Source organism: Canis lupus, chromosome 5 (assembly GCF_048164855.1).
Source record: "Canis lupus baileyi chromosome 5, mCanLup2.hap1, whole genome shotgun sequence".
Taxonomy (NCBI): Eukaryota; Metazoa; Chordata; class Mammalia; order Carnivora; family Canidae; genus Canis; species Canis lupus.
Genome location: NC_132842.1, coordinates 37,000,514 through 37,020,331, shown reverse-complemented (window position 1 = coordinate 37,020,331; position 19,818 = coordinate 37,000,514). Strand labels below are relative to the sequence as shown.

Below are 19,818 nucleotides of genomic sequence, written 5' to 3'. Positions count from 1 at the left end.
ATCCTGGAGTCCCACATCAGGCTCTCTGCATGGAGTCTGCTTCTCCCCTGCCTGTGTCTCTGCCTCTCTCTCTCATGAATAAATAAAATCTTTTTTAAAAAAAGAAAGAGAAATATTTCAGGTAGTACAGGCTTGTAATTATGGACAAATAAATCTCATACATCAGATAGAAAAACCCGTGTCAAAGATTTAGTTAAGCTAGATTAAGATAATTGAGGCAGAAAACTCCTAAATTGAACCCACAAGACAAAATACGAAATAGACTTCTACTGCAGTTGGGTGATTTGCTAACAAACATTGACAACCAAAGTAAAAATAAGTAAATTAAAGCTCACCTTTAAAATAATATCTGATGTAAATGGTAAACCTTCATGATTTGTATTTGGTACCCAAGAGGCATCTTCACAGAGGAGATCCTGAGAGGGAGTCACTTCCGGGGTGACATTAAGAAAATTAAACTCTGTCTTAGCTGATTGTGAGGCAATGCACAGATTGTAGGAATAAGGCAAAGTCCCTTCGCTACAGTTGGGAGGAACCACAGGTCCGGACTTGACACACAGACCAGGCCGAAGGCAGCCCCAGGTGGTGGGGCTGGAGGAGCGTCCCAGGCGCAGGGCAACCGCCAGAATCACCGCGAGGAGGAAGAGCACGGAGATCAAGGCCAAAGCCACCACCAGGTAGAACTGCAGCTCAGCCTGGGGATCAGCGGGCGCCTGGCGCTCGCTGACGTCTGGCAGCGCCTCCTGCAAGCTGTCAGCGAAAACCAGGAGCAGCGTGGCTGTGGCCGAGAGGGGCGGCTGTCCCCCATCCCGCACAGCGACCAGCAGGCGCTGGCGGGCCGCGTCCCTGTCGCCCAAAGCACGCGCCGTGCGCACCTCGCCCGTGCGCAGCCCCAGGCTGAAGAGTCCCGGCTCGCTGGCCTGCAGCACGTGGTATGACAGCCAGGCATTGTGTCCCGAGTCGGCGTCCACCGCCACCACCTTGGTGACCAGGTAGCCGGGCTGCGCGGCGCGCGGCACCGTGTCGAAGAGCGCCGAGCCGTCGGGCCCCAGCGCCGGGTACAGCACCCGCGGCGCGTTGTCGTTGCGGTCGCCCACCAACACGCGCAGGCTCACGTTGGCGCTGAGCGCGGGCGAGCCCTGGTCGCGGGCCTGCAGGGTCAGCTCGAAGGCGCGCAGCTGCTCGTGGTCGAAGGCGCGCTGCGCGAACACCACGCCGCTCTGCGCGCTCACCGACACGTAGGACGCCAGCGCCCGTGGCTCCAGGTCGCTGGCCACGATGGAGTAGGAGACGCGGCCGTTGGGCCCCAGGTCGGGGTCGGAGGCGCTGACTTGGGCGATGGAGGCTCCAGGAGGGTTGTTTTCGGCCACGTGGACCACGTAGGAGGCCTGCTGGAAAACTGGCGTGTTGTCGTTGACATCCGCAATGTGCAGAGTGATGCTTATACTAGAAGAGAGGGGCGGCTTTCCCCTGTCGGTGGCCATTACACTGATGTTGTATTCCGGAATCTCCTCCCGGTCCAGGGGACCATCTGTCACTAGCTTGTAATAGTTCTTTGAGTAAGAATTCAGTATAAAGTCGGCCTTTCCCAAGATGCTGCAGTAAACTTCTCCATTTTCTCCAGAGTCTCTATCCCTTGTTTTTATCAAGGCGACCACAGTTCCTGGTGGCGAATCTTCTGGTAGAGGAGTAAATATTGAAGTCATCATCACTTCAGGTGCACAATCATTTTCATCGAGAATTTCAACTTGGATACTGCAGTGGGCTGCTAGATCTCCAGGATCTTTTGCTTCTACACTGAGAGTGTAACTATTAGCAGTTTCAAAATCAAAATAATCCTTTGTTGTGATTTCTCCTGTTGTTTTATCTAAGTTAAAAAACTGTTCCACTAGTTCATCCACATTATGAAAGGAGTAGGTGATCTCTGCGTTGACACCCTCATCCTGGTCAGTGGCTGTTACCCGAAGCACAGAGAAGCCCCGGGGCACACCTTCCTGCAGGCTGACCTTGTAGATGTCTTGGATGAACACTGGAGGGTTATCATTAGCATCGGTCACTTGAATTTGGATCTGGGTGGTGCCGCTCTGGGGTGGGTCCCCACCGTCCACAGCTGTTAGAACCAATTGATGGAAACTCTGTTTTTCTCTGTCTAGAAAATGTTTCAGAATCAACTCAGGATATTTATGTCCATTTGGAGTCTGTTTCTCTGAGAGATCAAAGTGCTCATTGTCATTAAGATGGTATCTTTGCAGTGAGTTAGGACCAGCATCTGAATCCAGGGCCGGGTCTAGTGGAAATGTTTTACCTGGCTTGGTGGATTCTCCAATTTTTAAATCAATCTTATTATGTTTGAATACTGGGGTGTTGTCATTTATATCCTGCACTAGTACTGCTACGTGAAAGATATTTAGTGGGTTTTCAGCGACAGTATCGAAATCCAGAATACACAGAGACTTCTTTCCGCATATCTGCTCTCGATCTATTCTGTCACTCACAAGTAAGTCCCCACTTTCAGGATTTACAGTGAAATATTCTTTCTCCGCGCTAACACGCAGTTTCCGGGCTGGCAAGTCCCGGACACTGAGCCCCAGATCCTTGGCGAGGTTTCCTACCACCGAGTTTTTGGCCAGCTCTTCAGGAATTGAATAGCGGATCTGATCCGGGAGAGCCCCGCAGAACAAAGACATCAGGAAGGGCAACAATACCTGCCGCCACCGCGCTGGGCTGCTCCACTCTGCTCTCGGCCTCATCCTCTTTCTCCACCGTGGCTCTGCTTTTTGGTCAAGAGGAGAAATAAGCCCTCTGTGGATGGCAAAATGCCGGGTAGGGTCTCTCTTTCTGCTTTTGTTTTCCGTATCTGAATCTTTACTGGTCTCCTCTATATGGCTGGTTTGAGCAGGAAGTTACCCTCTAAGAGGCTCCCAAATGCATCTTCTCTCACTTTTTTGACCTACACCGACACCCAGAGGTCTTCTCGTGGAAGTGCACCAATTTCTTGTAAATGTTTTGCGAAATACATTTTTTTTAATTTACTGAGAGTATTTATTAATTTTTAAAATGGTATATATCCATATAGTTCCAAATTGAAAAGGTATATGCAGAACATTTTCTCCTCTGCTTTCATGAACTCATTTGTTCCAGGAGAAATAAGTGTTACTTTTTTTTGTGTACCATTCCAGAGAGATGTTTTGTATAGTGCAGATTTTTATAAATGTTCTCCCCCCTTTAATACATAAATGTAAGTATACAATATAACATATTCTGCATTTTCACTCATTATATCATGAAATTATTTCGTATCAGTACATAAAGGGCTTTCTCATTTATTTCTTCCATCATATGGTTGCACAATAATTTACTTAACCAGAAATACTATTTTCTAAAATAAATCAAGTGGCTACTCAAATAAAAATACATTTTCTGTGTGATATTAGTGTAACAATTATCTACTGTTCTCCTAGACATTTAAAATATGTATCACTCTGATTCTGGAATATATTCCTAATGCCAGCATCCAAATATGCTTGATGCAGTTTCAGGCCAATTGATATTTCCAAATTTTATTTTAAAGCTTCAGTATTTTATCTTATTTTTTTTCTTTTTTTCTTTTTTTTATTTTATTTTTTTCAGTATTTTATTTATTTTTAAAAAGACTTCATTTATTTATTTATTTGAGAGAGAGAGAGAGAGAGAGAGACAGAACAGCAGGAGGAGTGGCAGGCAGAGGAAGAGGGTGAAGTTGACTCCCTGCTAAGCAGGGAGCCCAATTCTGGACTTGATCCCAGGACTCTGGGATCATGATCTGAGCCAAAGGCAGATGCTTAACCTATTGAGCCACGCAGGTGCCCCGGCTTCAGTATTTTAATCTCTCCTCAGAATCTCAATATTTCCTCTCTCTCCTTTCCCCCTGTCAGCTAATTGTATCACATGACATTCTATTTTTCCATGTATCTCACAGTTTCCCACAAAGACAAAAAGCATTTAGAAACTAAAATGCTCCTTCTTAAGTTGAATTGAAGCATAGTCCACAATCTATTACTACAATTCCTGGCTATCTAAAGAGCACTAATTTGTGTAGCCCTAGACATTCACAAATTCTTAGTTAACTCACAGAACTAAAGGAAGGCACAAAGAACAAAAGTGTTGTATATCCCTTGCATGCAAAATATTTTCCCCATATCAGATCATCCCAGAGCCATCTCAAAGCTAACTGAGAGCAATTTTCAGGAGCAACGATGAGGCTTACTTACTACGTAGCATAAATTGTATCAATACAGAATCCAAGTTACCCAACATTTATAAGTCACTCTCATGATGCGAAAGGAAAGGTTTTGAAACTTATATTTTCCTTAGAAATCAAGAAGGATTTCATTGTGATGCCATAATAGGAAATTTAGAAATTATTATTTAGTTAAATGATTTATTTACTTAGAGAAAGAGATAGTGACACAGATAGCAAGAGATAGCATGAACCAGGAGAAGAGGGAGAAGCAGACTCCCTGCTCAGCATGATGTGGGGCTCCATCCCAGGACCTTGGGATCATGACCAAGCTGAAGGCAGATGCTCAACCAACTGAGCCACCCAGGTACCCCAAAATTTAGAAATTACTAAAATTATTCCTTCAACCTACTTAAAGATGAATGAAATAATGGTCAATATTTTTGGTAATCAAAGAAGTATGCCAAAGGAATCACATAGTTACTGCTGGTGCCTCTCAAAAACTGCAACAACAAAATATGTGAAATACACCAATCCAATTGAGAAACTATCCCTATTAAAATTATACCTAAAAGTTAAATTTCCTCCAGTATTTATAAATTGTCACTGTTTAATTTTCAGAAAAAAGAAAATTTCAAAGTAGAAAAGAGGAAATTTAAAAAGTCAAGCTAGAATCAATAACAGCATCATACGACAGAATAATATGATTTTATACAATTGCCTTTCATTTCAGTTCTTTTTTTTTAAGTCATCATCTAGAGCATCTCAATGACTCAGTCCATTAAGCCGCCTACTCTTGATTTCAGCTCTGGTCCTGATCTCAGGATTGTGAGTTCGAGCCCTGTGTTGGGCTTCACCATGGGTGTGGAACCTAGTTAGAAAAATAAAAAATAGGGCAGCCTGGGTGGTTCAGTGGTTTAGTGCCTGCCTTCAGCCCAGGGCATGATCCTGGAGACCTGGGATCAAGTCCCACATCAGGCTCCCTGTATGGAGCCAACTTCTCCCTCTGCCTGTTTCTCTGCTTCTCTCTCTCTGTCTCTCATGAATAAATAAATAAAATCTTTAAAATTAAAAAAAGAAAAAAAAGAAGTAATCTCTACCCCAACACGAGGCCCGAACTCATGACTCTAAGATCGAGAGTTGCATACTCTACCCACTGAGCAGCCAAATGCTCCACATTTCACAGTTCTAATCTATCCTTTCACTAATATCTAAATGAAAATGACACTTAAAGGAGGGAGATGCTTAGAGGTATAAAATTAAGAAATTGCTGCTGAGACTAAAACTGAATGAAGACTACAAATGAAATAAATAACTTTTATGAGTAGTAACTGATATTATTTTTGAGGTATCACTTGCCCCTCCCCTTTAAAGTAATAGAAGACTAAAAGACAAATGTCTTTATATATTACCTATCTTATTCAATTGGAGACATTTATATTGCTCTCTGCCTATGTTTTGATGTGGCAAGATTGACTCACCTGATGAAGACTAGCGTCTCCTTTCGTTTCGGATATATCCTGAGTTATCAGAAGAGGCTCGCTTTTCCCACAGCTGTCCTGGCTGAGGAGCGTGTCCGCATAGTTGGGCTGCGGGAAGATCACGTGACTCTCCCGCGAGCCCGCGGTCAGGGACACCTCGTGAGAATAGGTCTGCAGGAACGCCCGCACCCCGTCCATGCCCACAAACTGCGAGGCCGAGGCCGGCACGCCCAGCAGCCCTCCTCCTGCAGCCTGGAGCAGACGCGACGCGTGCCAGCGCCTCAGCCTGAGCGCCAGCAGCACGATGACAAAGGCGAGGAAGACGCAGGAGACTGCGGCCACGGCCACCACCAGGTACAGCGTGAGGTCAGAGTCGTCTGGGTTGTCAGGAGACTCGAGGCTGCTTAGGTCGGCCAGGATGTCTGGGATGCTGTTGGCCAGGGCCACAGTGAGCGTGACGGTGGCCGAGAGAGGGGGCTGGCCGTGGTCCTGCACCGCCACCACCAGGCTCTGCTTGAGCACATCTCTGTCCAGCAGGGCCCGAGCTGTGTGCACCTCTCCTGTGTGCAGCCCCACCTGGAAGAGCCCAGGCTCGCTGGCCTTGAGCAGGTGGTAGGACAGCCAGGCATTCTGGCCAGAGTCTCTGTCCACTGCCACCACCTTGGTGACCAGGTAGCCAGACTCTGCATATCGAGGAGCCAGCTCCACACCTGTGGAACCATCAGTGGGGAGGGTGGGGTACAGGATTTCGGGGGCATTGTCATTTTGGTCCAGAATGAAAATACTCAAAGACACATTGCTGCTGAGTGGAGGTTCCCCGCTGTCGCTGGCTGTCACTAACAGTTGCAGGTCTCTAATCTGCTCATAGTCGAAGGAGTGCAGTGCATACAGGACACCAGTATCAGAGTTGATGGAAACATAGGAGGAGAGAGGCATCCCATGGAGTGTGTCCTCAGCCAAGGAGTAAGTGACTCTGGCATTCTCCATGCTGTCAGGGTCCTGGGCAGACATGGATAAAATGGAGGCTCCTTTGGGGTTGTTTTCAGGAATGTAGGCAGAGTAGGAAGCGTGAGGGAAAGCAGGTGGGTTGTCATTGATGTCTGCCACCTGCAGTGATATGTGAGTTTCTGTGGACAGTGGTGGAATTCCATGATCAGTGGCAGTTACTGTGATGTTGTATTCTGAGACCTCTTCCCTATCCAGTGTTTTGCGTGTCAACAACCGATGATAATTTCCATAGGTCTTTTCAAGTGTGAATGGCAGATTATCCAGAATAGAACATGTGACAAGGCCATTCTCTCCTGAATCACTGTCATGTACATTGAAAAGCGCAATTACTGTACCTGGGGAAGAAGTTTCTTGGATAGAGCTGGTGAGAGATGTAACAGTGACTTCTGGAGCATTGTCATTTACATCCAGAACTGTCACCAGTACCTTACTTCTGGCTCGGAGACCAGGTCCATCATGGGCTTCTACATCTATATCATGAAATCCAGAGTTTTCATAATCTAGATCCCCCAATATTGTTATGTCCCCAGTCAAAGAATTCAATTGGAATAGTTGGGACATTTTATCTCTCACTTTGCGGAAAGAATAGGTTACTTCTCCGTTGGCTCCTTCATCTGGATCAGTGGCTTTTACAGTGAGTAGCCGGTAGCCCACTGGCACGTTCTCTAGAACATTCACATGGTACTCTGGCTGAGTGAATACAGGAGCATTGTCGTTGGTATCCACAAGTGTTACATGAATCTTGACAGTGCCAGAGTGAGCCAAGTCACCTCCGTCAAAGGCAGTGAGAAGGAGGTGGTGAACTGCCTCTTCTTCTCGGTCTAGGGCAAGCTCCAGCACCAGCTCAGGGGACTTAATGCCATCTGCTCCACTTGGCACGTCTAGGGAGAAGTGAACATTCGAGCTGAGCTGGTAACCCTGCAAGGAGTTTACTCCTACATCTGGATCAAAAGCTTCAGGAAGAGGAAATCTTGTCCCAGGATTTTCATTTTCAGCAACTTTTATTTCCCTTTGCTCTATCCCAAAGGTGGGCGCATTATCATTAACATCGATAATTTCCACTTCTATTCCAAAAATCTTCACTTTGTCTTCCAGAAGAATCTCCAGGCTTACTACACACTTTGGAGATCTGTCACAGAGCTCCTCCCGGTCTATCCTACCCGCCGTGACCAAGCTGCCGCTTCGCAGGTTCAGAGCAAAGAGCTGCGTCCTACCTCTGGAAACAATGCGGACTCCACGCTCCTCCAGCTCCCGGGGCTCCAGTCCCAGGTCCTTGGCGATATTGCCCACATAAGAGCCTTTCTCCAGCTCCTCAGGCACAGAGTAGCGGATCTGTTCGGCCTGGATTTTCCACAGGGCCCCCAGGAGAACGCAAATCCCGACCAGCCGGCTGCAGTCTGGGTGATAAGGAGGAGCCGCCATTACCGCCCCGCTGCGGAATAGCTTGCACTTGGGTGTTTCCTCAGTGGAGACCAGAGGAGCCCCAGGATCTTCGGGGTCCAAGATTATGTGCTTTCACCGTTGGATGTTGGAATTCTGGGGTCCAGTCTTAAGCTTCCTAAAGCCACAGGGCTAATACTTTGTGATGCAGAAATCTTCTGGTTCGGATTAAATTCCTGGTTACGTTTCCCCTGATTGGTGAACAGCGACACTCAGAGTCCTAACCTGTTACTGCAATATATTTTTGGTAAAGAAAAGCACTACCTGTTTATATCATTTCTTTTTCATAACCTATTTTTCCTAAAAGAATAAAATTCAAGCTCCTGTTTTTATTTGCAATGAAAATCCAAGCATGATCCAAAGCTTACTGTACAATAAACCTTCCAAAGTAATTTATTTTCAAAGAAAAATTATTTTTTCTAAGAATTTTTATCTTTTAAACTTTTCCATTATTTATTTTCACAGTCCATTTTTGGTGCAGTGCACTGTGTAAGAGACACATTTATCCTTTCCAGAAACAAGGATGAACTTGAAGAATGAAAGCATAGGTAGGTGAAAAAACAGTGTCAGTTCAGAGAAGTTGGAGGTTTAGTCCTTCCTTATAGAAATAAGTTCCCTCACATGAGTTGACCCTTTAGAATCTGGCGCAACTTTTGAATTCCCTTTTAAGAAAACATCTACTGTTCAAGAGCTATCCTTAACCCCGTGCAAATGGGCTTGGCAAATATGATAGTAGGTCTGGGAAGTTAATTTGTTCATTAATTTTGTATTAGAAGATTTTAGGTCACAGGCTATGTTTGTGACCATCATGTTCACAGTGTGCACTAAAACTTTAGAACAGCACCTTCCATAGAGTAGACACTCAAACACAAAGTTTTTCCAATGTTTAATGAGTGTATCACTAATATAACTGCAAAGCCTAAAATAATAAGTAACTGATATTAAAATAAATAATGACAGGAAAGTTAAATGGAAACTTTGTAAAAAAACAGACATTTTCAGTATCTTTTTTCACATAAAGACACATCCAGAAGGTATTATTATTTTACTATCATTTATAAGTTTATTGTAGATCTGATTTTAGAAATAACTACAAAAAAGGAAAATTTTTAGTAGTTGTATATATGTTATTACTGAATGTTTCAGTTTTCTTATAAATGAATACTTTGACTAATTAACTAATTTTACAAAAAAATTTTTAAAGATTTTATTTATTTATTCATAGAGACAGAGAGAGAGGGAGAGACACAGGCAGAGGGAGAAGGAGGCATCATACAGAGAGCCTGACATGGGACACGATCCAGGGTCTCCAGGATCACGCCCTGGGCTGCAGGCAGCGCTAAACCGCTGCGCCACCGGGGCTGCCCCTAATTTTACAAAATTTGATATAAAGCACCAAATAGCCAATTCTTTAGATTATTCCTCACATACTAATTAGCTTCTAGAAGTTATTCATAAATTTTAATCAGACAAGAAAGTCCATTATTTATTCAGAGTAATAAAATCATCAAGACTTTGGGGAGCAAATTAAAGGTAATTTTCACATTCCTCAAAGGACTCACAAATTGCTGGGGATTAGGAGGTAAAATGCGATGTTTTGAAAAACAGACTCAAAAAAAAAAAAAAAAGAAAAACTTAGACTCACTTCTCAGAAACCTATACTTAAAAAAAGAAATATGAGAGAGGCTTTATATACAAAAAGTTTCAGGGTGAGCCCTGGGTGGCTCAGCGGTTTTGTGCCTGCCTTTGGCCCAGGGCGCGATCCTGGAGTCTGGGGATCGAGTCCCGCTTTGGGCTCCCTGCATGGAGCCTGCTTCTCCCTCTGCCTGTGTCTCTGCCTCTCTCTCTCTCTCTCTCTCTCTCTCTCTTTCTGTGTGTCTATCAAGAATAAGTAAATAAGTCTTTAAAAAAAAGTTTCATTACATTCCTTATCATAACTGACAAAGTATAAAGAGTATAAAAATAAATTACTGAAGAATGGTTAAGATTTTTTTTAAAGATTTTATTTTTAAGTAATCTCTACACTCAGTGTGTGGCTGGAACCCACAACACAGATATCAAGACTCACATGTTCTACTGACTGAACCAGCCAGGTGACTGGAAATTTATTTTTGAATGAGATTATGGAGTGTTAATAAAATTGATCCAAAATTAGCGATCAAATTGGTCTTTACTACATGTGATAAGGCAAAGAAGTGCTAAGAGGCATAATTATGAAGGCTCTACTAAAAATACACATTGCAGCAAAAGATGAAAAACTATAATATATTTGATGAAGATGAACATAAACTAACTTAAGTAGAACTGTAACTACATTTATAAAGAATAAAGCTTGAGTGCTCACTTTGGCAAACCATATACTAAGAATAAAGCTTTAAAAAAGGTATCACACATCAACTAAGAAAGGCAGTGTTATTATTAAAAGTAGCATCCAAGAACAAGCTCTCTTTAGCAATAATTTCTGATCATACAAAATTGTTAACAGTACAGATTGAGAAGTATTAATTAGGCAATTGCCAAGACTACTGAACAATCAAGGAACCAAACTCCACCCGTCCCATACACCTCTTCTACTAGAATTATCACTAGAAAAATGAACAATAGTAAAAAATAATTATGCACTACGGAGAATAAAAGTAGGTTTGCAGAAACTCACGTGAGAGGCAAAAGCTGATTCATAAACGAGTTGGGGGTCTTCATTGTTGACACATCCATCCATAGAAGGATCATCACAAAGGAGATCCCGAGGAGGAACCATTTCTGGTTTCAGGTTGGGAAAATTAAACTCTGTCTTAGCTGATTGTGAGGCAATGCACAGATTGTAGGAATAAGGCAAAGTCCCTTCGCTACAGTTGGGAGGAACCACAGGTCCGGACTTGACACACAGACCAGGCCGAAGGCAGCCCCAGGTGGTGGGGCTGGAGGAGCGTCCCAGGCGCAGGGCAACCGCCAGAATCACCGCGAGGAGGAAGAGCACGGAGATCAAGGCCAAAGCCACCACCAGGTAGAACTGCAGCTCAGCCTGGGGATCAGCGGGCGCCTGGCGCTCGCTGACGTCTGGCAGCGCCTCCTGCAAGCTGTCAGCGAAAACCAGGAGCAGCGTGGCTGTGGCCGAGAGGGGCGGCTGTCCCCCATCCCGCACAGCGACCAGCAGGCGCTGGCGGGCCGCGTCCCTGTCGCCCAAAGCACGCGCCGTGCGCACCTCGCCCGTGCGCAGCCCCAGGCTGAAGAGTCCCGGCTCGCTGGCCTGCAGCACGTGGTATGACAGCCAGGCATTGTGTCCCGAGTCGGCGTCCACCGCCACCACCTTGGTGACCAGGTAGCCGGGCTGCGCGGCGCGCGGCACCGTGTCGAAGAGCGCCGAGCCGTCGGGCCCCAGCGCCGGGTACAGCACCCGCGGCGCGTTGTCGTTGCGGTCGCCCACCAACACGCGCAGGCTCACGTTGGCGCTGAGCGCGGGCGAGCCCTGGTCGCGGGCCTGCAGGGTCAGCTCGAAGGCGCGCAGCTGCTCGTGGTCGAAGGCGCGCTGCGCGAACACCACGCCGCTCTGCGCGCTCACCGACACGTAGGACGCCAGCGCCCGTGGCTCCAGGTCGCTGGCCACGATGGAGTAGGAGACGCGGCCGTTGGGTCCCAGGTCGGGGTCGGAGGCGCTGACTTGGGCGATGGAGGCTCCAGGAGGGTTGTTTTCGGCCACGTGGACCACGTAGGAGGCCTGCTGGAAAACTGGTGCGTTGTCGTTGACATCCGTGATGTGTAGGAAGACGCTTTTACTGGAGGATAGGGATGGCTTGCCCTTGTCTGTGGCTGTAATGGTGACATTGTACTCTGCCATCTGCTCCCTATCTAGGGCACTGTCAATCACCAGCTTGTAATAATTCTTGGAGGTGGATTCTAATTTGAAAGGACCTTCTTCCTGAATATAGCAGGTAACCAGACTGTTTTGCCCAGAGTCCTGGTCTCTCACTTTAAATAGGGCTATTACAGTTCCAAGATCTGAATCCTCTGGAATCTGGTTAGAAAAGGACATCAATGTAACCTCTGGAGCATTGTCATTCTCATCAACAATTTCAATCTGAACATTACAGTGAGCCGTGTGCACTCCTCCATCCTTGGCTTCTACAACCAGCATGTATCTACTTGTCTTTTCAAAGTCCAGTGTACCATTGGTTGTAATGTCACCGGTATTTGGATTGAGATTGAAGAGGAGGCTGGTACTTGTTGGGGCACTGAGGAAGGCATAGGTGATCTCTGCATTAACACCCTCGTCCTGGTCGGTAGCCATCACTTGCAGCAGAGAGGTCCCCCAGGGCACGTTTTCTTGGAGGCTAACTCTGTATGTGTCCTGGCTGAACACTGGAGCATTATCATTGGCATCGGTGACCTGAATCCGAATCTGGGTGGTGCCGCTTAGGGGAGGGTCTCCACCGTCCATGGCAGTCAGGATTAACTGGTGAGAGCTCTGCTGTTCTCTGTCCAGAGGTTTTTCCAGCAGTAATTCTGGGTATTTACTTCCATCAGGACTTTCCTTCATTGTCACAGAGAAGTGTTCATTGGGGTTGATAGTGTATATCTTCAATGAGTTACTTTCTGCATCTGCATCTTGTGCAGAATCCAAAGGGAATTTTACACCTGGTAAGGCTGACTCACAGATTTCCAAGTCAATGACTTTTGCCATGAAACGTGGTGCATTGTCATTAATATCTTGGATTTCAACAATCACATGGAAAACATTCATTGGATTTTCAGCAACCATTTCAAATTCTAGTGTACACTCCGATTTCCTCCCGCAAATTTCTTCTCGATCTATTCTACCATTCACTAACAAATCCCCACTCTCTGTACTCACACTGAAGAAATTCTCTGCACTAACCCACAGTTTTCGAGCTGGCAACTCCTGGACACTGAGCTTCAGGTCCTTGGCAAGGTTCCCCACCCGCAAGCCCTTGGCCTGCTCCTCTGGAATAGTGTACTGGATCTGCTGGGATATAGCCCCCCACAGCAAAGACAGCAGAAAGAGAAACAGTACCTGAATTTTCATCAGTTCAGTTTTTCCGGAGCTTCTTTGCATTTTTTTTTATCTCACCGGGAAGCTTCTTTTCAGGATGTCTCTGAGATGTTTAAAAAAATAAAAGACAGCACCTGGGCTTTTGTGATTTGAGGGCAGGACTTGAGTTGGTGGGTGCAGCCTCCGCCTTCTTATGTGTGCAGGACAAAGCAGGAAAACACCGCCTAAGTCTCCCACAGAATTTAGAACCTTTCTTCCCTTTGGTCAACAGCGGCGCCCGGAGGTTGTCTGGGAGAACTGCATATTGTCCAGCCATTTACCCTCCACGAGCAAGCTCTCAAATCTATGTATCTTATTTGTTGAAAACCTAAGTATTCATATTTACCCTCTATATTTGGCATGTTCTAGTTTTTATCATTTCGTAAGTATTGTTATCATTTTACATTCTTTTTTGCATTAAAAAATTCACAAGGCATACCACCTTTTTTCAGTTTAGGGGGTAAAAATATCTTCAGTGATTTCACTGTATTGGTGAACACTGGTGTGAGTAGTGCAGATGAAATAAGTTACTGGCTTTTTACCCACACTTTCGTGAACTATGATCCATACATTTTTGTAAAATCCATAACCTCCTTTATATAGTATTTTAACTCTCTCCAAAAATACTTTATCAATTCAGTAATACTTTTCAAAGATACAATCTTTGCAAAAAAGTCAAGACCCTAGACTTATTTTAATGTATTGCTCACTTTTTAAAAACAGGTAGTCTTAAAAAAATAAAATAAAATAAAAACAGGTAGTCTTCTCATTAAGTACAGCACAGCCTGATAACTTTGTTAAAGTGACAATTTAGTACACATGCTTTTATACAGCTGAATCTTGTGAATGCCATATTTATTATTTTTATGAAATCAGTGCTTTTTATTATATGAATGTATATGTAATACACCATAATGCCAATACTCAGATCCAGCTGATTTATTCCATTGATACGTATAGTGAGTTTGACTTGATCACTGGTAAATCTTGGAGAGGTGTTGAGAGTCCTTAGACACTCCATTTTGGAACTTACCTTATAATCCTTGAACTCACCTTGAATAACTAAAACAAATACTTTTATTTCAAATGCATTACCAAATTAGATACCAATATAATGATTTATTCTCCTATTTTGCAATGTTAATCCAAACTCACATTACACTCCAGTCATAACAGACTATTTTCCTATGACCTTATTTTCATTGTTTTCCCTACTTTATGAATTTATATTTTCTCTTCCTTTTGCCATTAACCTTCTCCCTTTCTATTGTAATGAATTCTTGCCTATCCTTAAGAAAATCCTTTCTATGAAAATGGAATGTCTGAGACTTTTCAGCATCTATACAAGTTGATGGAAATTGTACAGTCTTTGTACTCTCTGTACACTTTCATAACATTTGTGTAGACTTTGTTTTATACAGGATTATTAGAAAATCTCTTAGAGCAGCTGAAGTTCCTGGGGCACTACCCATTTAGCAATTTTTCTCATGAAGAAAGTGATACTAATATAAAGACTCTTCCTTAAAGAAGACATTTTGAAGATCATGTGCTTTTTCTGTGAGGTATTTGCATGTTTGAGTGAAAATATACCTTCCTCTGCTCTGCTCTCAGTTATTTGGCTCAGGCCCTGCATCTCACACTATTGAATATAATATCTCCTTCTAATGTATGGAGGGAGAGATATGTTACTTTATTTGAAACCTAATGAAATAGATTTTGGATGACTGTCTGAGGTGATTTGATGGGTGAATTTCATAAATTTCAAAATGAGCCAAAAATTTCTGGCTCAAGAAAGGACTCTATTCCATTGTTGGAGTAGCTGGTCTGGAATTGTCCTGCTGAGACTGAAACATATCTCCGGCATTTTCTTATCCTTCTCAAAGGACAAGAAATGTCACTTCAAGACTCCTAACAGTTTAGGCAATTGACCTCCCCACCTTCAGACAAAAGGCTGAAATCAGTATGAATGAGCACATACATCACGCATACCTCAGGTATACACAGTAAGAAATACAGGCCACGTAAAAACATTTGACCAAACTTTACATTTTTTTACTCAACAGTTTTTATGTCATTGAGATGAAGAATATGGCGCGGCATGGAAAGAGCAAGCATCATTTTACAGGAGTCTAAAATACCTAATATTTATATTTTTTATTTGTACCAGTGAGGATAAGCTAAATAGTTTGGAGCAACAAACCTCAAATCACAGGAAATTAAAATGAAAAAGGTCTATTTATCAAAGGTATACACATTAGTGAATGACAACCACAGAGCTCTTGCTATATTCAAGCATTCAGATAGAAGGAACAGCCACAATTTCAAAAAATAACTTAGAAATCTGGAAATTCTTACAATGCCAACAGGAGCTTCCTCCAGGAAGAGGCACATATTATTCTCATTTATTATATAATAGAACTAGTTACTTAGGCCTACTTAGTCATAACCACGTCAGGAAGATCAGCTCTACCATAAGCCCAGAAGAAGAGAGAAACAAATATTTAAACAACAAAACTGAAGACGACCACGTTGTTTTATTTTCAAAAAAAATTTGTATTAAAACCTTTATATTAGCCACGCCAGCATAATTGTTCTTTATAATATTCCAAGAAAGAAAGAAACCTACCTTAAGTAAGCTGGAGTTTCCTTTCGTTTCCGATATATCCTGAGTTATCAGAAGAGGCTCGCTTTTCCCACAGCTCTCCTGGCTGAGGAGCGTGTCCACATAGTTGGGCTGCGGGAAGATCACGTGACTCTCCCGCGAGCCCGCGGTCAGGGACACCTCGTGAGAATAGGTCTGCAGGAACGCCCGCACCCCGTCCACGCCCACAAACTGCGAGGCTGAGGCCGGCACGCCCAGCAGCCCTCCTCCTGCAGCCTGGAGCAGACGCGACGCGTGCCAGCGCCTCAGCCTGAGCGCCAGCAGCACGACGACAAAGGCGAGGAAGACGCAGGAGACTGCGGCCACGGCCACCACCAGGTACAGCGTGAGGTCTGAAGCTTGGGAGTCACGTGGGGCTTCCAGGCTGCCCAAGTCAGCCAGGACATCTGGGATGCTGTCAGCAATGGCCACAGTGAGCGTGACGGTGGCCGAGAGAGGGGGCTGGCCATGGTCCTGCACCGCCACCACCAGGCTCTGCTTGAGCGCGTCTCTGTCCAGCAGGGCCCGCGCTGTGCGCACCTCTCCCGTGTGCAGCCCCACCTGGAAGAGCCCAGGCTCGCTGGCCTTGAGCAGGTGGTAGGACAGCCAGGCGTTCTGGCCCGAGTCTCTGTCCACTGCCACCACCTTGGTGACCAGGTAGCCGGGCTCTGCGGAGCGGGGCGCCAGCTCCACGCCTGTGGAACCGTCGGTGGGGAGGGTGGGGTACAAGATTTCAGGCGCATTGTCATTTTGGTCCAGCACGAATATGCTAATTGACACATTGCTGCTGAGTGGAGGGTTCCCATTGTCACAGGCTGTCACCAATAGGTGTAGGTCTCTAACCTGCTCATAGTCAAAGGAACAGAGCGCATACAGGACACCAGTGTTGGAATTGATGGAGACATAGGTGGAGAGAGGCACTCCCTGGATAGTATCCTCCATCAGTGCGTAAGTAATGTGGGCGTTGTGGATGCTATCCGGATCCTGGGTGGTCACACAGAAGATGGAAGCTCCCCTAGGATTGTTTTCAAGAATGTAGGCAGAGTAGGTGGCCTGACTGAAGGCAGGTGGGTTGTCATTGATGTCTGCAACATGCACAATGATATGAGTGTTTGTGGACAGTGGGGGATTTCCCCCATCTGTGGCTCTGAGAGTGATGTTGTATTCAGACACCTGTTCACGATCTAAAGATCTGGCTGTCACTAATCGGTAATATTGGTCTATTGATTTTTCTAAATTAAATGGCATATTTCCCAGGACAAAAACTGTGACTTGCCCATTTTGCCCAGAATCTCGGTCATGCACATTGATAAGGGCAATTTCTCTTCCAGCAGTAGCCTCTTCTGGGACTGATCCAGTAAGAGAAGTGATTGTAACTTCTGGGGCATTGTCATTCACATCCAGAACTGTGACTAAGATCTTAGCTCTTGAAAAAAGACCGGGTCCATCTTGTGCTTCAACTTTAATTTCATAGAACATGGCATCCTCATAATCTAGACTCCTCAAAATTGATATATCTCCAGTCACTGAATTGAGATAAAAAATCTGAGCGACTTTCCCAGGCATTTTATCTAGAATATAGGACACTTGAGCATTGAATCCTTCATCAGGGTCAGTGGCATTCACTGTGAGCAGCGTGGTACCCACTGGCAAGTTCTCCTGAACACTTACTTGATATTCAGATTGAGTAAACACTGGTGGGTTGTCATTTGCATCCAGAACTATCACTCGGATGCACAAGTTGCCAGAGAGGACAGGGTTGCCACCATCAGAAGCAATGAGGACAAGCTGGTGAATTTTCTTTTGCTCACGGTCCAAAGCCCTCTCCAGCACTAGCTCTGGGTACTTGGCCCCGCCAGAGACATGCTTCACAGTCAGGGAAAAGTAGTCATTGAGGCTGAGGTGATAGTTCTGAAGGGAGTTCATGCCCACATCTGGGTCAAATGCAGTCTTAAGTGGAAATCGAGTTCCAGGAGCTGTTAGTTCACCGATTTTTATTTCCAATTCCTCTGTTAGAAAATCAGGAGCATTATCATTAATGTCTTTAATTTCTATTTGTACTTCAAAAATTTTCAATTTGTCTTCAACCAAGATATTAAATTTTACCAGACACAGTGTGATCTGAGCGCAGAGCTCCTCCCGGTCTATCCTGCCTGCTGTAATCAAGCTGCCGCTTCGCAGGTTCAGAGCAAAGAGCCGCGTCCTACCTCTAGAGACGATGCGGACTCCGTGCTCCATCAGCTGCCAGGGCTCGAGTCCCAGGTTCTTGGAGATGTTGCCCACAAAGGAGCCTTTGTCCAGCTCCTCCTGAACTGAGTAGTGGATCTGCCCAGATCCAGACTTGCACAGCATCCCCAGAAGTATGCACAGCAGGGCCAATCCTCCGCGGTGTTTGAATCTCAGGTATTTGGTCATTTCCTCTTTGGTGAATTGTTTTCTGTGAATTCGGTTCCAATTGCCCACGACGGACTCAAATCTTATTTTTTCTCAAGGAACTAAGCCTTTTATGGTCCTAATTTATGGGTCACAGAGCTGGGTGACTGACAAAGTGAGCTTTGTAGCAGCCTCGGACTTCCGGAGTCTGATCGACTGGTTCTTTGCTTTTTAGGATGGAGAAAATGGTGACTAGCTCCCCAGCTCCGTTTGCCTCCTTAAGTGGTCAACAGCGACACTCAGAGGCCTAATGGTTTACTGCACCCTCTGAGACAAACCCATGTCAGTAATTTTTAAGTTTCCTAACACCTGAAACACTCTTCATCAGAGGTAATGGTTTTGGTGTCTATTTAGCACAGTTGAACTGCTCTATGTTAAAGTGTGTAACTTCAAGTTCCTCAATAAGTCATGTTCTAACCTTAACACCACCAATATGCTTCAAACATGGTGGAACTTTGAAATGTTCAGTTTAAAAACCACAAAGAAATATCAGCCGTATTTATAGGTTATATTTATTGAAGTTTGTCCTTGATAAGCTGACATCTTAGTTTCAATATTTGTAATTTAACCCATTCTTTAAACATATAATTGGGGATTCAAGGTAAATGATATGAACAGAACCACTTCCTCCCACACACACCCAAGCTGTGAATATATAAAATCAAACAAGGAATTCCAGTGCATTGAGAAAACTAACATAATGGGAGAAGCCAAAGGTGATGGGAGGGCCTCCAACCTGGCCTTGAAGGATAGCAAAGGCTCTCCCAAGAAACAGGACAGAAGTGGATCAGGGAAAAGGCCTGGATGTGAGAAAGAACAGTATGCCAAAGTCTAGACGTGAGAGAGAAATCACAGAACTTCAGGGTACTGGAAGTAGTTCACTTTGTCTAAATCTAGAGTGAGGGTGGTTTTTAAAGACCAAAAGTGAAACTAGTAGAGATAAACATTTGTTTTATGCTCCAGAAACCCTCTCTATTTGTTTTCCTCTCCAAGCACAGAAATAGAAATATATTTGTCACTTCAAGCATGTAGTGTTATAAACTTATCCATAAAGTGTTTATTCTTGTGAAGAGATATTCTAAACACTAAAGGAATTCTGGTTTTAATTTTTCTGTTTATATTTTATTACCTACAAGTAAAGATGTTATGATTAATTATTCCACAATAAGTTCCAGTTTTATCTCTGAGAATTATGCAATAATAATAAACACAAGAAACATTGGCTTAGATCAGCTCTCCTCAAATGCCCTTAAATATAATAAAAAATCATAGCACCTTGAAAGATGATAATACCATTAAATACAAGATTCAGTATATGATTACTTCCAAATCAAAACTTAAAATGATCCCAGTTATATAGAATATTATTGTAGTCTTTGTTTTCATTATTAAAAGCATAATAAATATACTAAAAGCCAACTTGGAAAGAGGAATGAGGAAGGAAGACAGTGGTTGTGACAGGGATTGAGGTTAGGTGAGGGAACAGTTGCTGTGAGTAGGAATCTTTGAGAGGAGAAAAGTATAAGGGGGATTTTTAGAGGCAATTATT

General features: G+C 44.3%; 2 protein-coding genes across 9 annotated transcripts in view; one reads left to right on the top strand and one right to left on the bottom strand.

Moving 5' to 3' along the window:
- Positions 1-19,818, bottom strand: part of LOC140633534 (protocadherin gamma-C5) — a 193,312-nt gene that overhangs the window by 141,913 nt on the left and 31,581 nt on the right. The window contains exon 1 of one of the 8 annotated variants that reach the window (XM_072826214.1): positions 15,822-18,455. The exons of 4 other annotated variants lie outside the window; for them this stretch is intronic. In XM_072826214.1, the coding sequence (XP_072682315.1) occupies positions 15,822-18,251 (2,430 nt within the window). In that variant the 5' untranslated portion in view covers positions 18,252-18,455. Of the gene's footprint in view, positions 1-335; positions 5,305-10,804; positions 13,057-13,177; positions 13,205-15,821; positions 18,456-19,818 lie in introns of those variants that run through there. 3 more of the 8 variants (XM_072826233.1, XM_072826222.1, XM_072826220.1) reach the window with 3 other exon arrangements.
- On the top strand, positions 446-8,540 carry LOC140633543 (uncharacterized). The gene is made up of 3 exons (XM_072826250.1): positions 446-2,823; positions 5,691-6,054; positions 7,804-8,540. Exons 2-3 carry the CDS (start codon positions 5,704-5,706, stop codon positions 8,149-8,151), a joined length of 699 nt encoding a protein of 232 aa, XP_072682351.1. The 5' UTR covers positions 446-2,823; positions 5,691-5,703; the 3' UTR covers positions 8,152-8,540.

Excerpts from the sequence above, each read along its gene's own strand:
- LOC140633543 (XM_072826250.1), top strand. The coding sequence starts at position 5,704 with ATGAAGACTAGCGTCTCCTTTCGTTTCGGATATATCCTGAGTTATCAG. Across the intron at positions 6,055-7,803 it reads GCGGCCACGGCCACCACCAG|AAGAATCTCCAGGCTTACTA; the intron begins GTACAGCGTGAG and ends TTTGTCTTCCAG.